Source organism: Eublepharis macularius, chromosome 2 (genome assembly GCF_028583425.1).
Source record: "Eublepharis macularius isolate TG4126 chromosome 2, MPM_Emac_v1.0, whole genome shotgun sequence".
In the NCBI taxonomy this organism is placed as follows: domain Eukaryota; kingdom Metazoa; phylum Chordata; class Lepidosauria; order Squamata; family Eublepharidae; genus Eublepharis; species Eublepharis macularius.
In genome coordinates this window covers 150890294-150904143 of record NC_072791.1, presented here as the reverse complement: position 1 = coordinate 150904143, position 13850 = coordinate 150890294, and the positions used below count along the sequence as shown (strand labels likewise).

Here is a 13850-nt window from a genome sequence, read left to right as displayed (position 1 = left end):
TGGGTTCAATGCATCCAGAGGCTCCTCCATCACATTGAAAAATGATGCCATTTTCTGGTGTGACAGGAGAGAGAGGGAATGTGCAAGTGCTTTGAACAAGTGTAGGAGTTAAGTACTCTACTGCCCCCTTACCCCAGCTTGGGCTCCTGGGCACCCCTGGAAAGCCTGAGCCTGAGGAATGACTCTGTCGAGCCAAGAAGACCAGCTGGACCAGGGAGGGCTTGATGCTGCAAAGGCAATGGCTGACCATATCCCAGCAGCACTAGAGACCACTTTGCCAGAGCCGGAGGCAAAACTAAGGCTGTTGTACTTTGGTCGCATCATGAGAAGACAAGATTCTCTGGAAAAGTCAATAAGGCTTTGGAGGTTTTTCATTCATAGGTTTGCCATAGGTTGGAGGTGACTTGATGGCACATAGGTTTGCCCAAGGTTGGAGGCAACTTGATGGCACAAATATCTGTTGATGAAGAGAGCTCTAGTCTGAGATAAAATGTTGTTAGTCTTAAAGGAAGCAACATATTTGTTTTTATTTTGCTGCAACAGACTAACATGGCAGCTCCTCCAGTAAGGAGGATTTATGATCTGCTATGCAAATATCTGTCTCTAATGAAACATTTATTCATATGCCTTTCAGGCAATTCATGCACTAGAGATCTTCGCAATCAAGTCGGAACAGTCTACGCATATTCTGTGCAATCCTCAAGGGCTCATTCAAGTGCAAATTTTAGGAGATATTCAGAATGCTAACTCTCCAAGGCAACTCCTAGCCTGGCTCGTTCACTCATCAGGAGAATACTCACTGTTCAGGAAATGGCAGATAGAAATACCACTAGAGTGACAGAGTTTATTCTCCAAGGATTTACAGAGAACGCAGAGGTGCAGATTAGCCTCTTTGTAATATTTCTCATATTCTATCTTTTTACCTTGGTAGGGAATCTAGGAATCGTTGTTTTGATCAGGAGCAGTCCTCAGCTTCATACTCCCATGTACTTTTTCTTGAGACACTTTTCATTTATGGATGCCTGCATAACTTCAACCATTGCCCCCAAGATGTTGCTAAACTTCGTGATGAAGAGCAAAGTCATCTCTTATAGTGGGTGCATTGTCCAGTTTTTCATGTTTTGTACTTTTACTGATGTAGAGGCCTTCATCCTGGTGGTCATGGCATATGATCGCTATGTGGCCATTTGCAAACCATTGTCCTATTCAGTCATTATGTCAAAGCCATTATGTATTTTGTTGCTCAGTGGAGCATACGTTGGGGGTATTGTGAGCTCTCTCATTCATACTTGTGCATCTTTGAGGTTATCATATTGTGGGAAGAATTATGTCAACCATTTCTTCTGTGACCTGGCTGCACTGATAGCATTAGCCTGCTCAGACACATCCCTCAATGAGGTGCTGCTCTTCACCTTTGGCACCTTGGTTGAAGGATTCAACATTTTGACCATCTTCACCTCTTATGCATTCATAATAATGACTATTGTCAGGATGCACTCCACGGAAGGCAGGCTTAAAGCCTTCTCTACCTGTGCTTCTCACTTGACAACTTTTGCCTTATTTCATGGCACTATCCTCTTCATGTACTTCCGGCCCTCTTCCAAGTTCTCAATGGACACAGATAAAAGGGTCTCAGTGTTTTACACTCTTATTATACCCATGTTGAATCCTTTGATCTACAGCCTAAGGAACAAAGAAGTAAAGGATGCCTTAAGGAAATTGATAAGGAGGAATATAAATCCTCACTGATTGTTTTAATGCTATGGACTTGATTAGTTAGTTGTTGTAACAAGCATTCATCTCTTACTCTGCAGGAGATATACCAGTCCGTTGAGGCAGAGTTATTAAACTTGGTTCCTCCTAGAAGGCTGTCTAGTCTTTGTTCTAAATACTCATTATAAGCTAGGCCCATCTTACAACATATGACAATGAAGCTAGGATAATTATGAAGTACCAGAACCTACATAGCCTACATTGAAGAATGCCTATATCATCCTGGCCCTGTGATTAAGTGAAGCTTCACATAACTCAGTTTTCTACTACTGGCTTAGGGTTTAAATAGGCCATGTAGGGGGAAAAAGTAAGGAACAGAGTTTGACTTACTTTGTGAGGATTGAATGTGACAGTCATGTATTCCATGTCATTTGACTCTCAGACCTACTGCTTTCTAATTTGGAACCTAACCACAGCATTGGTTCACTGGTCAGCTGCTAGATCCAGGAACAACATTTCTTACACTGCAATCCTAAGAGTTACTCCAGTCTAAACCCATTGGGCTTAGATTGGAGTAACTCTGTTTAGGATTGCACTGTTAATCTTTCTGGATTGTGCTGTAAATCTACCTGGATTTGAAGGTTGTTAACATCCAACTTCTGCTATATGCTGATATCCTTTTGGCCAAGTTATGGTCTGTGCCTGAAGCCTAAGTATCTTTAGCCAAAGAAGACAACAGAGGATTTTTGTGTGTGCATCTTAACTGTCTGTTGGTAAAGGAGAGAGAAAATGCTCACTTAGAGCTTTCCCCCCTGAAGAATCCCAGTTCACTGCTTGTGTTTGGGTCAGCTTATGTATATGTGTAAAGAAAAAATAGTCCATCAATGCCCATGAAGGTAGAAGAAGGCAGTTTTAAGTAAGTTTGTTTATTATACATATCTTGCTTTTCCTTGTTCCTCAAAACAGTTTACAATAAAACAAACAAACCAGAAGCCTGATATACTAAAGCATTAACACAATTAAACACCATTAGAAACAAGTCAGAAAAAATCCCACTTAATCAATACAGCTTTACGCTGCTACCTAAATTGGATGAGAGAAGAGGCAGCCCTTATTTCAATTAGCAGCCTGTTGCATCCACCATCAGAAACACTTGCTCTGGCTGTCACAGATATCCTCTCCTTTAAGGAGAGAAAAGAATGCACACCTTGTGAAGATCTTAAGGTCTATCTCATATGGGCAGAGTTAGTCTTCCAGTATGAATATTTCCCCCAATAAACCAAATACAAATGACAGTCAGGCCATGTTCTTGTACCAAACATAATATATTGATTAATGTTCTTCTTTCATTTTTTAAAAACTTGTAAACATGAATTGAATAGTGGGTTATGTATAGTAGGGGAAATTTCTAAATGCCATATATTAATTTGCTGTCTTAAATTTAAAAAAGTTACACTGTGTCAAAAGTTAAGCCTAAATTCAATTAACTTTGCCAAGTGTGGACAATAAAACAAGATATTACAGTAAACCAGAAGCCTGATATACTGAGCTAACTCAGCTATACTCAGCTAACACTGCGCTAACACAGGTGACAATGAAACACAGTTCTCTTGCTAAGGATACTTTAGCATACTTATGTGAACATTTCCCAATTCACTTTGTCTTTTGATTTTATTTGTTTTTCTTTTTTCATATTACCTCCCCCTACATTCCTCATTTGTTTTCACGTTTTCATTAGGTTCTCTTTGTGTTTGTACAAAGGAGATCAAAGCACTGAAGTGAAAATATATGCTATCCAGATGTTCACGTGATTTGTTCTCCTTAAATGGTCCTCAAAATTAAAATTGTAAATATGAGTCAGAATTTTAATGTTCTGTGCTGAGCCCTATATACAGGTAATGTGGGATGGAAGAGAAGTCAGTAGCACAGGCGATGGGTGCATAGGATGAGAGAAGAGGAGAAGACAAAGCAGAGGCATCTGTACTAGGTTAAGAGAGCTATACTTTTTCAAAGAGGCAATACAGATGAGAAAACACAACCCAAAGATCTAGGACAATTGTGTTAAGATATACACAAGCATAGTCATGGTAGTACAATGAAATATGTTTGGTGTGAACAAACTCTAAATATTTTCATTTTTAAGGATATTTTGATGTTGCCTCTCCAGAGGCATGCCATTATTGTTGTGGGAAGCAAAATTAGTCATCATACAATAGAATGAATAAAAGAATACATCTGGCATTATTACAGGTATCTTCACAAAAGGAGCAAGTTGAAGTTCAGTGAACAACATCCCAAAAGTAAGAAGATAATGCAGTTAATTTCCTGTGATTAGAAATGCAAATGTCTAGCTCAGTCCACAGATAAACAGTTCTGCATATGAAGGGTGGGTACTGGAGGGGAACAGAGCTTTGTGGGAGAGAACTGTACATGCAGAACAGGGAACTTGGATGGTAGAAGGAAGAAGGTAGCAGGGAAGTGGATTGTCTCTATAGATTTTTCATCTTGTTCCAAGGCCATGGTTATAATATGTCTGTATCCCATTTTATTCTCACCACCGCTTTTTGAAGTAGATTAGATGAGGGGAAAGGATGTATATCCAGTGCAAACCCTTCTGATCTTTACATTTTGAATGACTCCACCAGCAAACTCAATAATACAATACCGAACTGCCAGTTATACAATAATAAATAGTATTATTTGAAACCACAAAAAATAGAAACATGGTATGTTGACATCTTTTATTGAGTCAGCATATTATTTTAGAAGGTGTCTTGAAAGCTAGGATATAGAGTATGAGGACCATTGAATACATTTTTGAAAACTGCTAGGTTTCCTTCCAGCAGTTTAAAAACGTTGTACACAGCAATATATTTCCTACATATGCTCTTGTTTTTTCTATGTGCCACTATTTTGAAGCAATATCATTTCTTTTCAAAAGCCCTATGTTACCAAGTGCCTTGCCAGGGCCTGTTTCACATCTTTGTTCCTGAGACTATAGATCAGGGGGTTGAGCATGGGGATTACTACTGTATAAAACACAGAGGCCCATTTGTCTTGGTCCATTGAGTAGCTGGTGGTGGGTCGAAAATACATGAAAAGTATCGTCCCATGTAATATCCCGACAGCTGTCAGGTGGGAGGCACAAGTGGAAAAGGCTTTATGTCTGCTTTCAGAAGAATGCATTCTCATAATTGTGTTCAAGATGTAAACATAGGAAACAAGAATCATACCAATGCTTCCCCCTTCGATACAGCCAATAAACGTGAACATCACAATCTCATTAATGAAAGTGTTTGAACAAGAGAGTTCAAGAAGAGGTGGCAAGTCACAGAAAAAATGATTGATAACATTGGAGTTGCAGAATGATAGTTGGAATGTGCAGGAAGTTTGTATCATTGAATCTACCAAGCCTATAATATATGCTATAGCCATTAGGTGTTTACATGCCTTCTGAGACATAACAACTGTATAGAGAAGGGGGTTACAGATTGCTATGTACCGGTCATAGGCCATCAGAGCCAACAAAAGACATTCTACATCAGCAAAGAAACCAAATAAATACAGCTGTACAGCACAGACATTGTATGCAATCCTTTTCCTCTTGGCTAAGAAATCAGCCAGCATTTTTGGAGCAATAACTGAGGAGTAACAGAGGTCAATGAAGGACAAATTTCCAAGGAAAAAATACATGGGGTTGTGAAATTGGGGCTCCACACAGATTAAGACAATCATTCCAAGATTCCCTATAACTGTGACAATATATACTAGTAGGAACATCACAAAAAGAGGTAGCTGCATTTGGGGATTATCTGTGAAACCCAACAGAATGAACTCAGTTATGGCTGATTGATTTCCTTCATCCATCATGTTGGATGCTGGATGGTGGGTTCAGTTGAAATTCTTTCTGACTTTTCTCTGGTAAAATACGGAAAGAGAGTTGTGTTTTTCAAAGTTTAATCAGGTGTGATTTTTTAGGGAAACAATGCTACTCACTTTTGAGATTATTTATATCAGAAAACATCTGCTGTGAAAATAGATAACACAATTTATGCAATACATATACTTGACACAATGGCTTGTCAAACATCATATGAAACAATTTTACCTGGATTATCATGATTGTCTGAACATGCACTAATTATAGTAAATTAGTGTGTCTCAAACCAACTGAGAGATACCAGCTGGGCTAAGTGAACAAGCTGAGCTAAGTGGGCATGCAGTAGTTGTTCAGCTTGGGTTCAGTCAGTTATAAGTACGATGGACCAATTTGATGATGAGGAAGAAGAGGACAGGTAATCCTATGACTATAGTTGTCACCACTAGATAGACTTGAGCTAAATGGCCCCTATGGAGCTGCCTGTGTCACACTGACCTGATTCTGGCTGCTAGTGGCTCTCCGGGGTATCAGTCCACTGGGAAATTTCCATATAAGTTCCTGGAAAAGTCCAGCATCAAGTAGACATATGATCAACTAATGATTTGGCTTTATTAAAAAATAAAATGCAGAAAATTTTGGCTAAGCCTATAGAAAATTTTGTCAGAAAGGTTCAGAGCAACTATAATATTCAAGGTTTTGCAAAATTTATTTATTTATATTCAATTTATATTCCGCCCTCACCACAACAGCAGGCTCAGGGTGGATTACAACTGACATACCATCTAAAATTACACTACACAGGTTATACAATTTAAAACCATAAAACTTTTAAAATACCATAACTGAAGTGCATACTCTCTCTCTGTCTCTCTCTCTCTCTCTCTCTGTCTCTCTCTTTCACTCACTCACTCACTCACTCACTCACTCACTCACTCACTCACTCACTCACTCACTCAGTGGCACAATGATCCAACCGACCACCCTTTAACCATCTCCAGAGCAGTTGTGGCAGGGAATATCAGAGAGATGGAGAGTGTCACTAGTAGGGAGGGCATTGCTTTTTCTTGAAAGTTCTGAGAAAGTACAACTCTTTCAAACTGTGAAACAACTGCGATTCAAAATCCAAGCTGGAACGTGATTCTAATGTGGATATGAACAAATCTCACATCGGCTACCACAGTATACTAACTGTGAAGAAGTTATATATAGTACAAAGAACATGCAAGTCCAAACTTAAGTTCCCACCTATGTGAATATTTCTCTTTCTGAATTAGCAGACTTACCTGATGTAGAGCGAATGGTTTCTTTTCCACATTCAGAATCAGTAACCAGGGGAAGAGTTCTTAAACTCTTTGGAATCCCCTGGGATATCATCCCCGATGAACCTAAATACACCAGATACTGGAGATGATAAATATTGTTTGTACCACGAATTAACTTTCCTACTTTGTTTTTCTAACATTTTAAATTGTAAATTATTTGTATGTAACAGACAACAAGGGTTTCTTTTCTGACTGAGGTACAGCCTGCATGGTGTTATTTCCATGCATGTGCCTTGATGGTTCCCATAAATGATAAGCAGTGCACCAATCAGTGGGAACTCTAATGAATTCTGCCAAAATAGAAAACTCTTGATGAGTCTATGATGAAATCCTTCATCATAAATTGTCCTTCATTGGCTTCCACTAAAAAATCCAGTAGGGCAGTTGAGGGAGAAGAATAACACATTTGTTGTAGTTCTCCTCTATGGGCTTTCTGGATAGCTGGCCCTGGATGAAATATGAAAATTTGGATACTCAAGTGGAGCTAAAAGTCACAAGTGATGACTTGTGATGATTGTTCTGAAGATTATTTTAGTTATGGCAGCTAGATTGTCCTAACTAATGGAACCTTGTCCATCTTCCTGATCGCTCATTGAACTTGGCTGCTGCACATGCACACAGTACTTCTATGTGGAGCAGCAGAAAATGTCTCCCTTCCACACTCCTTTTGCATAGATAAAAAAGCTTGAGAGAATGGCAGGAGCTCTCTTTCCCTTGGTGGCAGCTTTCCAAGCACATTTAAACTCTTTGTGTTTTTTATAGAAGCCAATCCCTGAAGTTGATATGTGTCTGCACAGAGCATGGGTTGACTCCATGGAGAACGTGTAAAAGAAGTAATGTGTAGAGTGACTCAAACTTGACAGGCTGATTCCAGAAGATGGTGCTGTGGGACTGCTACTTGGCTCCATAGTGTTTATGTTGCTTAATTTCTACATTAAACTGCTGGGAGATCACAAAAGGATTTGGAGTGAGGTGCTACCTGTATGCAGATGACACCCAGCACTACTACTATTTAACAGCAGAATCTATAGAAATCCTGAACAGATACCTCATAAAGTAATAGAATGGATGAGGGCCAATAAACTGAAGTTCTATTCAAACATGACTGAGGTACTATTAGTCAATGAGAAAGCTATTCAAAGAGTGATGAGTCAGACTGTCCTGGAGGGGGTTCAGCTGCCCATGAAAGAGAAGGCGCTTAGCTTGAGAACACTGCTGGATCCTAGCCTCCAGTTGGAGGCTTAGATTGGCACATAGTGCCTTTATCAGCTTCAGATGATACACCAGCTATGGCCATTCCTTGAAAAGAGTGATTTAGCCATGGTGATCCATGAGCTGGTCACATTCTGGTTAGATTACTGTAATATGCTCTATGTAGGACAGCCAGGATGGTATAGTAGTTAGAGTGCTGCATTAGGATCCAGGAAGCTCAGGTTCAAATTCCCACTCTGCCATGGAAATCTGCTGGGTGACCTTGGGCCAGTCACACACTTTCAGCTTAAACTACCTCACAGGGTTGTTGTGAGGATAAAAATGGAAAAGCAGAGGACGATATAAGACACTTTGGGTCCCCATTGGGGAGATGAGAACACTGAAGGTTTGTGGGGAGTGGAACATATGCTAGGAAACATTAATTGGCAGGTAAGCACAGAAACAAAAACCTCATGGTATATAACTCATGGTTTCCAATGTCTCTACACTAATGCACAGAGTATGGGAAACAAGCAGGAGGAACTTGAAGTCCTAATACAGGAAGGGAACTATGACATAATAGGCATTACTGAAACTTGGTGGAGTGACACTCACAATTGGAATACTAGGATTGAGGGATACAACTTGTTTACAGCAACAACAACAACATTCGATTTATATACTGCCCTTCAGGATGACTTAACACCCACTCAGAGCAGTTTACAAAGTATGCCATTATTATCCCTACAACAAAACACCTTGTGAGGTGGGGCTGAGAGAGCTCCAGAGAGCCATGACTAGCCCAAGGTCACCCAGCTGACTTCAAGTGGAGGAGTGGGGAATTAAACCTGGCTCTCCAGATTAGAGTTTCGCGTTCTTAACCACTACACCTAACTGGCTGTCCAGTTTAGAAGGGATAGACAGATAAGGAAGGGGGGGAGGAGTACCATTATATGCAAAGGAGGTGTATACTTGTGAGGAATTAGATGTATCTGCACATGGAAGTTCAGTTGAGAGTCTCTGGGTAAAAATAAAAGGAGTAAGAAATAATAGTGATATTATGGTGGGGGTCTGCTATAGACTGCCAAGCCAGGCAGAAGACTTGGATGAAGTGTTCCTAGAACAAATTACAAAGTTCTCAAAGAGACAGGACACAGTGGTCATGGGAGATTTCAATTACCCGGATATCTGTTGGAAGTCTAACTCAGCTAAAAATGGAAAGTCTAATAAATTCCTGACTTGTCTTGCTGACAACTTCATTTTTCAGAAAGTGGAGAGGGAAACAAGGGGTTCTGCTATCCTGGACTTGATTCTCACCAACAGGGAAGAACTGGTTGATGAGCTGCAAGTAGTGGGCACCCTGGGTAGCAGTGACCATGAAATCTTGGAATATACAGTCCTGGGGAAGGGAAAAGCTGTACGTAGTCAGACATATAAGTTGGACTTCAGGAAAGCAAATGTTAACAAACTGAAAGCTATGCTGGGTAGAATCCCATGGTCAGAAATGCTTAAGGAGAAGGGAGTTCAAGAGGGGTGGGAGTTTCTTAAAAGCAAAATATTGAAAGCACAATCACAAACGATTCGAGAAAAAAATGGAAGGAGCTTAAAGAAGCCACAGTGGCTCCATAAACTGCTTTCTAATGAATTGAGAAATAAAAAAATGCTCATTTAGGAAATAGAAGATGCCCTTATAACCAAGGATAACTATAAACAAATAACCAATGCTTGTAGGGAGAGTGTTAGAAAAGCTAAACCTCAGTATGAGCTTAGGCGAGCAAGAGATGCTAAAAATAACCAAAAAGGGTTCTTTGTTTATGCTGAAAGTTAAAAAAAGAACAAGGACATGGTAGGCCCATTGCAGGGACAGGAAAGTAAAATTGTAACAGAAAATGAAGAGAGGTCAGAAGAGCTACTCAATTCCTACTTTTCCTCAGTCGTCTCCTGCGAAGGAAATGGTGCTCAGCATGGCAATAACAGAACATATGATGGGGGAAGGGAGTTACAGCCAGTTTGACAGCATGGGACTTGAATCTGGAGAGCCTGGTTTGATTCCACACTCCTCTACTTGACCTTGGGCTCGTCACAGTTCTCTGGAGCTCTCTCAGCCCCACTCATCTCAAAGGGTGTTTGTTGTGGGGATAATAATGACATACTTTGTAAACCACTCTGAGTGGGCATTTTGTCCTGAAGGGCGGTATATAAATCAAATGTTGTTGTTGTTACTATTATTATAAGTTTGGCATAGGGGTAGTACATAAACACCTAGTTTCTTTAAATGAAACTAAATCCTCAGGGCCAGATGAACTGCACCCAAGGGTACTAAAAGAACTCGCAAGTGTAATTTCTGATCCATCATTTTTGAGAATTCTTAGAGAACAGGTGAGGTGCCAGAAGATTGGAAGTGGGCAAAAGTTGTCCCCATCTTCAAAAAAGAAAAAAAGGAGAATCTGTGTAACTACTGACCTGTCAGCTTGACGTCTATACCTGGAAATTTTTTAGAACAAATCATCAGTCAGTCCTTGAGCATTTAGAAAGGATGGCTGTGATTACTAAGAGCCAGCATGGGTTTCTCTATCAGACCAACCTTCTCTCTTTTTTTGAGAAAGTTATTACCATGCTGTGTCAGGGTAATACTGTAGGCTTTTTGATAAGGCCTTAATATCCTTGTTGACAAGTTGGTAAAGTGTGGTTTGGATCCTACTACTGTTAAGTGGATCTGTAATTGGTTAACAGATTGTACTCAAAGAGTGCTTGTTAATTGTTACTTGTCCTCTTGGAGAAAAGTGACAAGTGGAGTTCTCAGGGATTGGTCCTGGGACATGCTCTGTTCAATATTTTTATAAATGATTTGGATGAAGGAATAGAGGGAATGCTTATTAAATTTGCAGATGATACTAAATTGGAAGGGGTAGCAAATATGGTCAAAGACAGAGTAAGGCTATAGAATGATCTTGACAGACTGGAAAACTGGGCTAAAACAAAATGAATTCCAACAAGGAAAAATGTAAAGTTTCTGCATTTAGGTAGGAAAAATCAAATGCATAATTATAGGATGGGTCAGACTTGTCTTGGCAGTAGTATGTGCGAAAAGGATCTAGGAGTCTTAGTAGACCATACACTGAACATGAGTCAGCAGTGTGATGTGATAGCTAAAAAAGCAAATGCGATTTTAGGCTGAATCAGCAGAAGTATAGCATCCAGATAACACAAAGTGACGGTATCATTCTACTCTTCTCTGATTAGACCTCACCTAGAGTATTGTGTTCAGTTTTGGGCATCACAATTTAAGAAGGATATAGACAAGGTGGAGTGAGTGCAGAGGAGGGCAACGAAGATGATGAGGGGTCTGGAGACCAAGTCCTATGAGGAAAGGTTGAAGGAACTAAGTATGTTTAGCCTGGAGAGGACATGACTGAGTGGTGATATGATAACTAGACATGGGCATGAACCCAAAAAATTTAACAACTCTGCGGTTCGTGGTTCGGTGCCAATGATGATCCCGAAGTCGCAAACCACAACGGACATTTCCCATTGCTGAACCGGTTCGCGGTTCGTGGTGCTCAGAACGGCTCCCTTTGCACTTAGAAAGCCCATATTCACAGGGATTGTGTAGCAGCCTCTCCTCCAACCAGCACCCAAGTTTGGTCAAGATTGCAATAGGGATCTTGGAGTTATACCCTGTCCAATCCGAGGCCCCCAGGAAAGTCCCACAAAAATCCAAGCTCAATTATACTTTCTCTGTCTCTCCCCAAAGGCTAGCAAGTAGCAAGCAGCAGCTCTGTCACACTCCACTGCTAGCTGAAAGTGAAACCCAGCCTGGGAGCCCATTGCTATTTATAAGCTGAGGACTCATTGAGAAATGCAGGAGGTCTGTGTTTGGCCATTAGAGCTGCCTATCAGGGTTTGCAGGGATGAGATTGGAGTGCCCATGGCTACAGAACCCCCTCTCCCCCTCCCTCCCCCGGGTGTCTTCTCCTAACTTGTAACTGCTTTGCAGCTCCATGGTTGGAAGGAAGACCTGCCAATCAAGGTAAGCTGGGCTTCCATTCGAGTTTCCAGGGCAACAGAAGGAGCACAGACAGAGTTCAGGCATTCCCCCGGCTCCATTGCCAGGGGAATTGATTGATGGCTCCTGACAGTCTGGCTTCCCGAGCCACGGCCAAATGCACCGAACCAGGCCTCTCCCGAACGCTGGTTCATTTGCCGTGGACAATCACGAACCATTGGATCGCAATCGCACGATTGCCAATTACGTGGGTTTTTTAAGTTCGTAATGCGGTTCGTGCCCATCTCTAATGATAACCATCTTCAAGTACTTGAAGGGCTATCATATAGAGGATTGCGTGGAGTTGTTTCCATTGCCCCAGGAGGTTGGACGAGAACCAATGGATTGAAATTAAATCAAAAGAGTTTTCGGCTAAACATTAGGAATAACTTCCTGACAGTTAGAGCAGTCCCTCAGTGGAACAGGCTTCCTTGGGAGGTGGTGAGCTCTCCTTCTTTGGAGGTTTTTAAGTAGAGGCTAGATGGCCATTTGACAGCAATGCTGATTCTGTGAACCTAGGCAGATCATGAAAGGGAGGGCAGGAAGGGTTACATCAGTGCTTAGTTCTTGTGGTCCTTTCTTACATGCCCAAAGTAATGCCAATCACCATCTTTGGGTCAGGTAGCAATTTTCCTCAGGCCAGTTCAGCTAGGAATCTGATAGTGTTTTGCCATCTTCTAGGCATGGAGCAAGGGTGACTGGGTTTGGGCGGGGGGAAGGGGAGGTAGTTATGAATTTCCTGCATTGTGCAGTGGGGTTGACTAGATGACCCTTGAGGTTCCTTCCAACCTTATGATTCCTTGATTCTATGATTCTAAAAATGGGAACCCAAAGCAGCTTATATCATTCTACTTTCCTCTATTTTATGTTCATAACAACTCTGTGAAGTAGGTTACGCTGAGAGTGACTAGCCAAAGGCCACCCAGGGAGCACCATGTCAGAGGATGGATTTGAAACTGGGTCTCTCATATGCTAATCTGATGAGTCCTCCTTCAAAGGACAAATCAACCCTGGAAAGTGCTGTTTCCCCTCCCCATCCCCCTGACTTTTACTGACAGACACCAAGGCTGGGAAGCTGGCAATACTATTGTAGCTACTTTGTTTCTTAAAGCTACAGGTGCAGCTTCTATTATGGGTGAGGGTGTTTAACTCATTTTTTAAGGTTTCAGATTTTTTTGAAAACCTGGGGAATTTCTCAGGTTTGTATAAAGATACGTCTTATCTGTTTATGGCTCTAGTCTCTGGATTTAAGTATCCACAGATTTGTCCATGTTGATAATTAGGTATATTGATGATGAGAGCCCGTTTGGTGTAGTGATTAAGAGCGCGGGACTCTAATCTGGAGAGCCGGGTTTGATTCTCCACTCCTCCACTTGAAGCCAGCTGGGTGACCTTGGGCTTGTCAGTTCTCTGGAGCTCTCTCAGCCCCACCCACCTCACAGGGTGTTTGTTGTGGGGATTATAATGACAAACTTTGTAAACCACTCTGAGTAGGCATTAAAGTTGTCCTGAAGGGCGGTATATAAATTGAATGTTGTTATTGTTATTATTATTATAACCTAATTTTGTTTCTCATTAGCATCCCCTTCACAGTTACACCAGTACCTTAAATTTCATTTTACCTCTGTGGATACAAAGGAAAATTTAGTGTAAAAACAGGAGTTGTCTGGCCCTGACATTTTGAGCAAGTTTCCCCCCC

At 41.0% G+C, this 13850-nt stretch overlaps 2 protein-coding genes across 2 annotated transcripts; one reads left to right on the top strand and one right to left on the bottom strand.

Annotated features, from left to right (window-relative positions):
* Positions 1-810: 810 nt before the first annotated feature.
* On the top strand, positions 811-4048 carry LOC129323538 (olfactory receptor 1052-like). Its single transcript, XM_054970073.1, has 2 exons — positions 811-1715; positions 4018-4048. Exons 1-2 carry the CDS (start codon positions 811-813, stop codon positions 4046-4048), a joined length of 936 nt encoding a protein of 311 aa, XP_054826048.1.
* Positions 4049-4656: 608 nt separating this feature from the next.
* Positions 4657-5583, bottom strand: LOC129323865 (olfactory receptor 1019-like). Its single transcript, XM_054970636.1, has one exon. The coding sequence runs from the start codon at positions 5581-5583 to the stop codon at positions 4657-4659; it is 927 nt and encodes a 308-aa protein (XP_054826611.1).
* Between the last annotated feature and the right edge of the window lie 8267 nt (positions 5584-13850).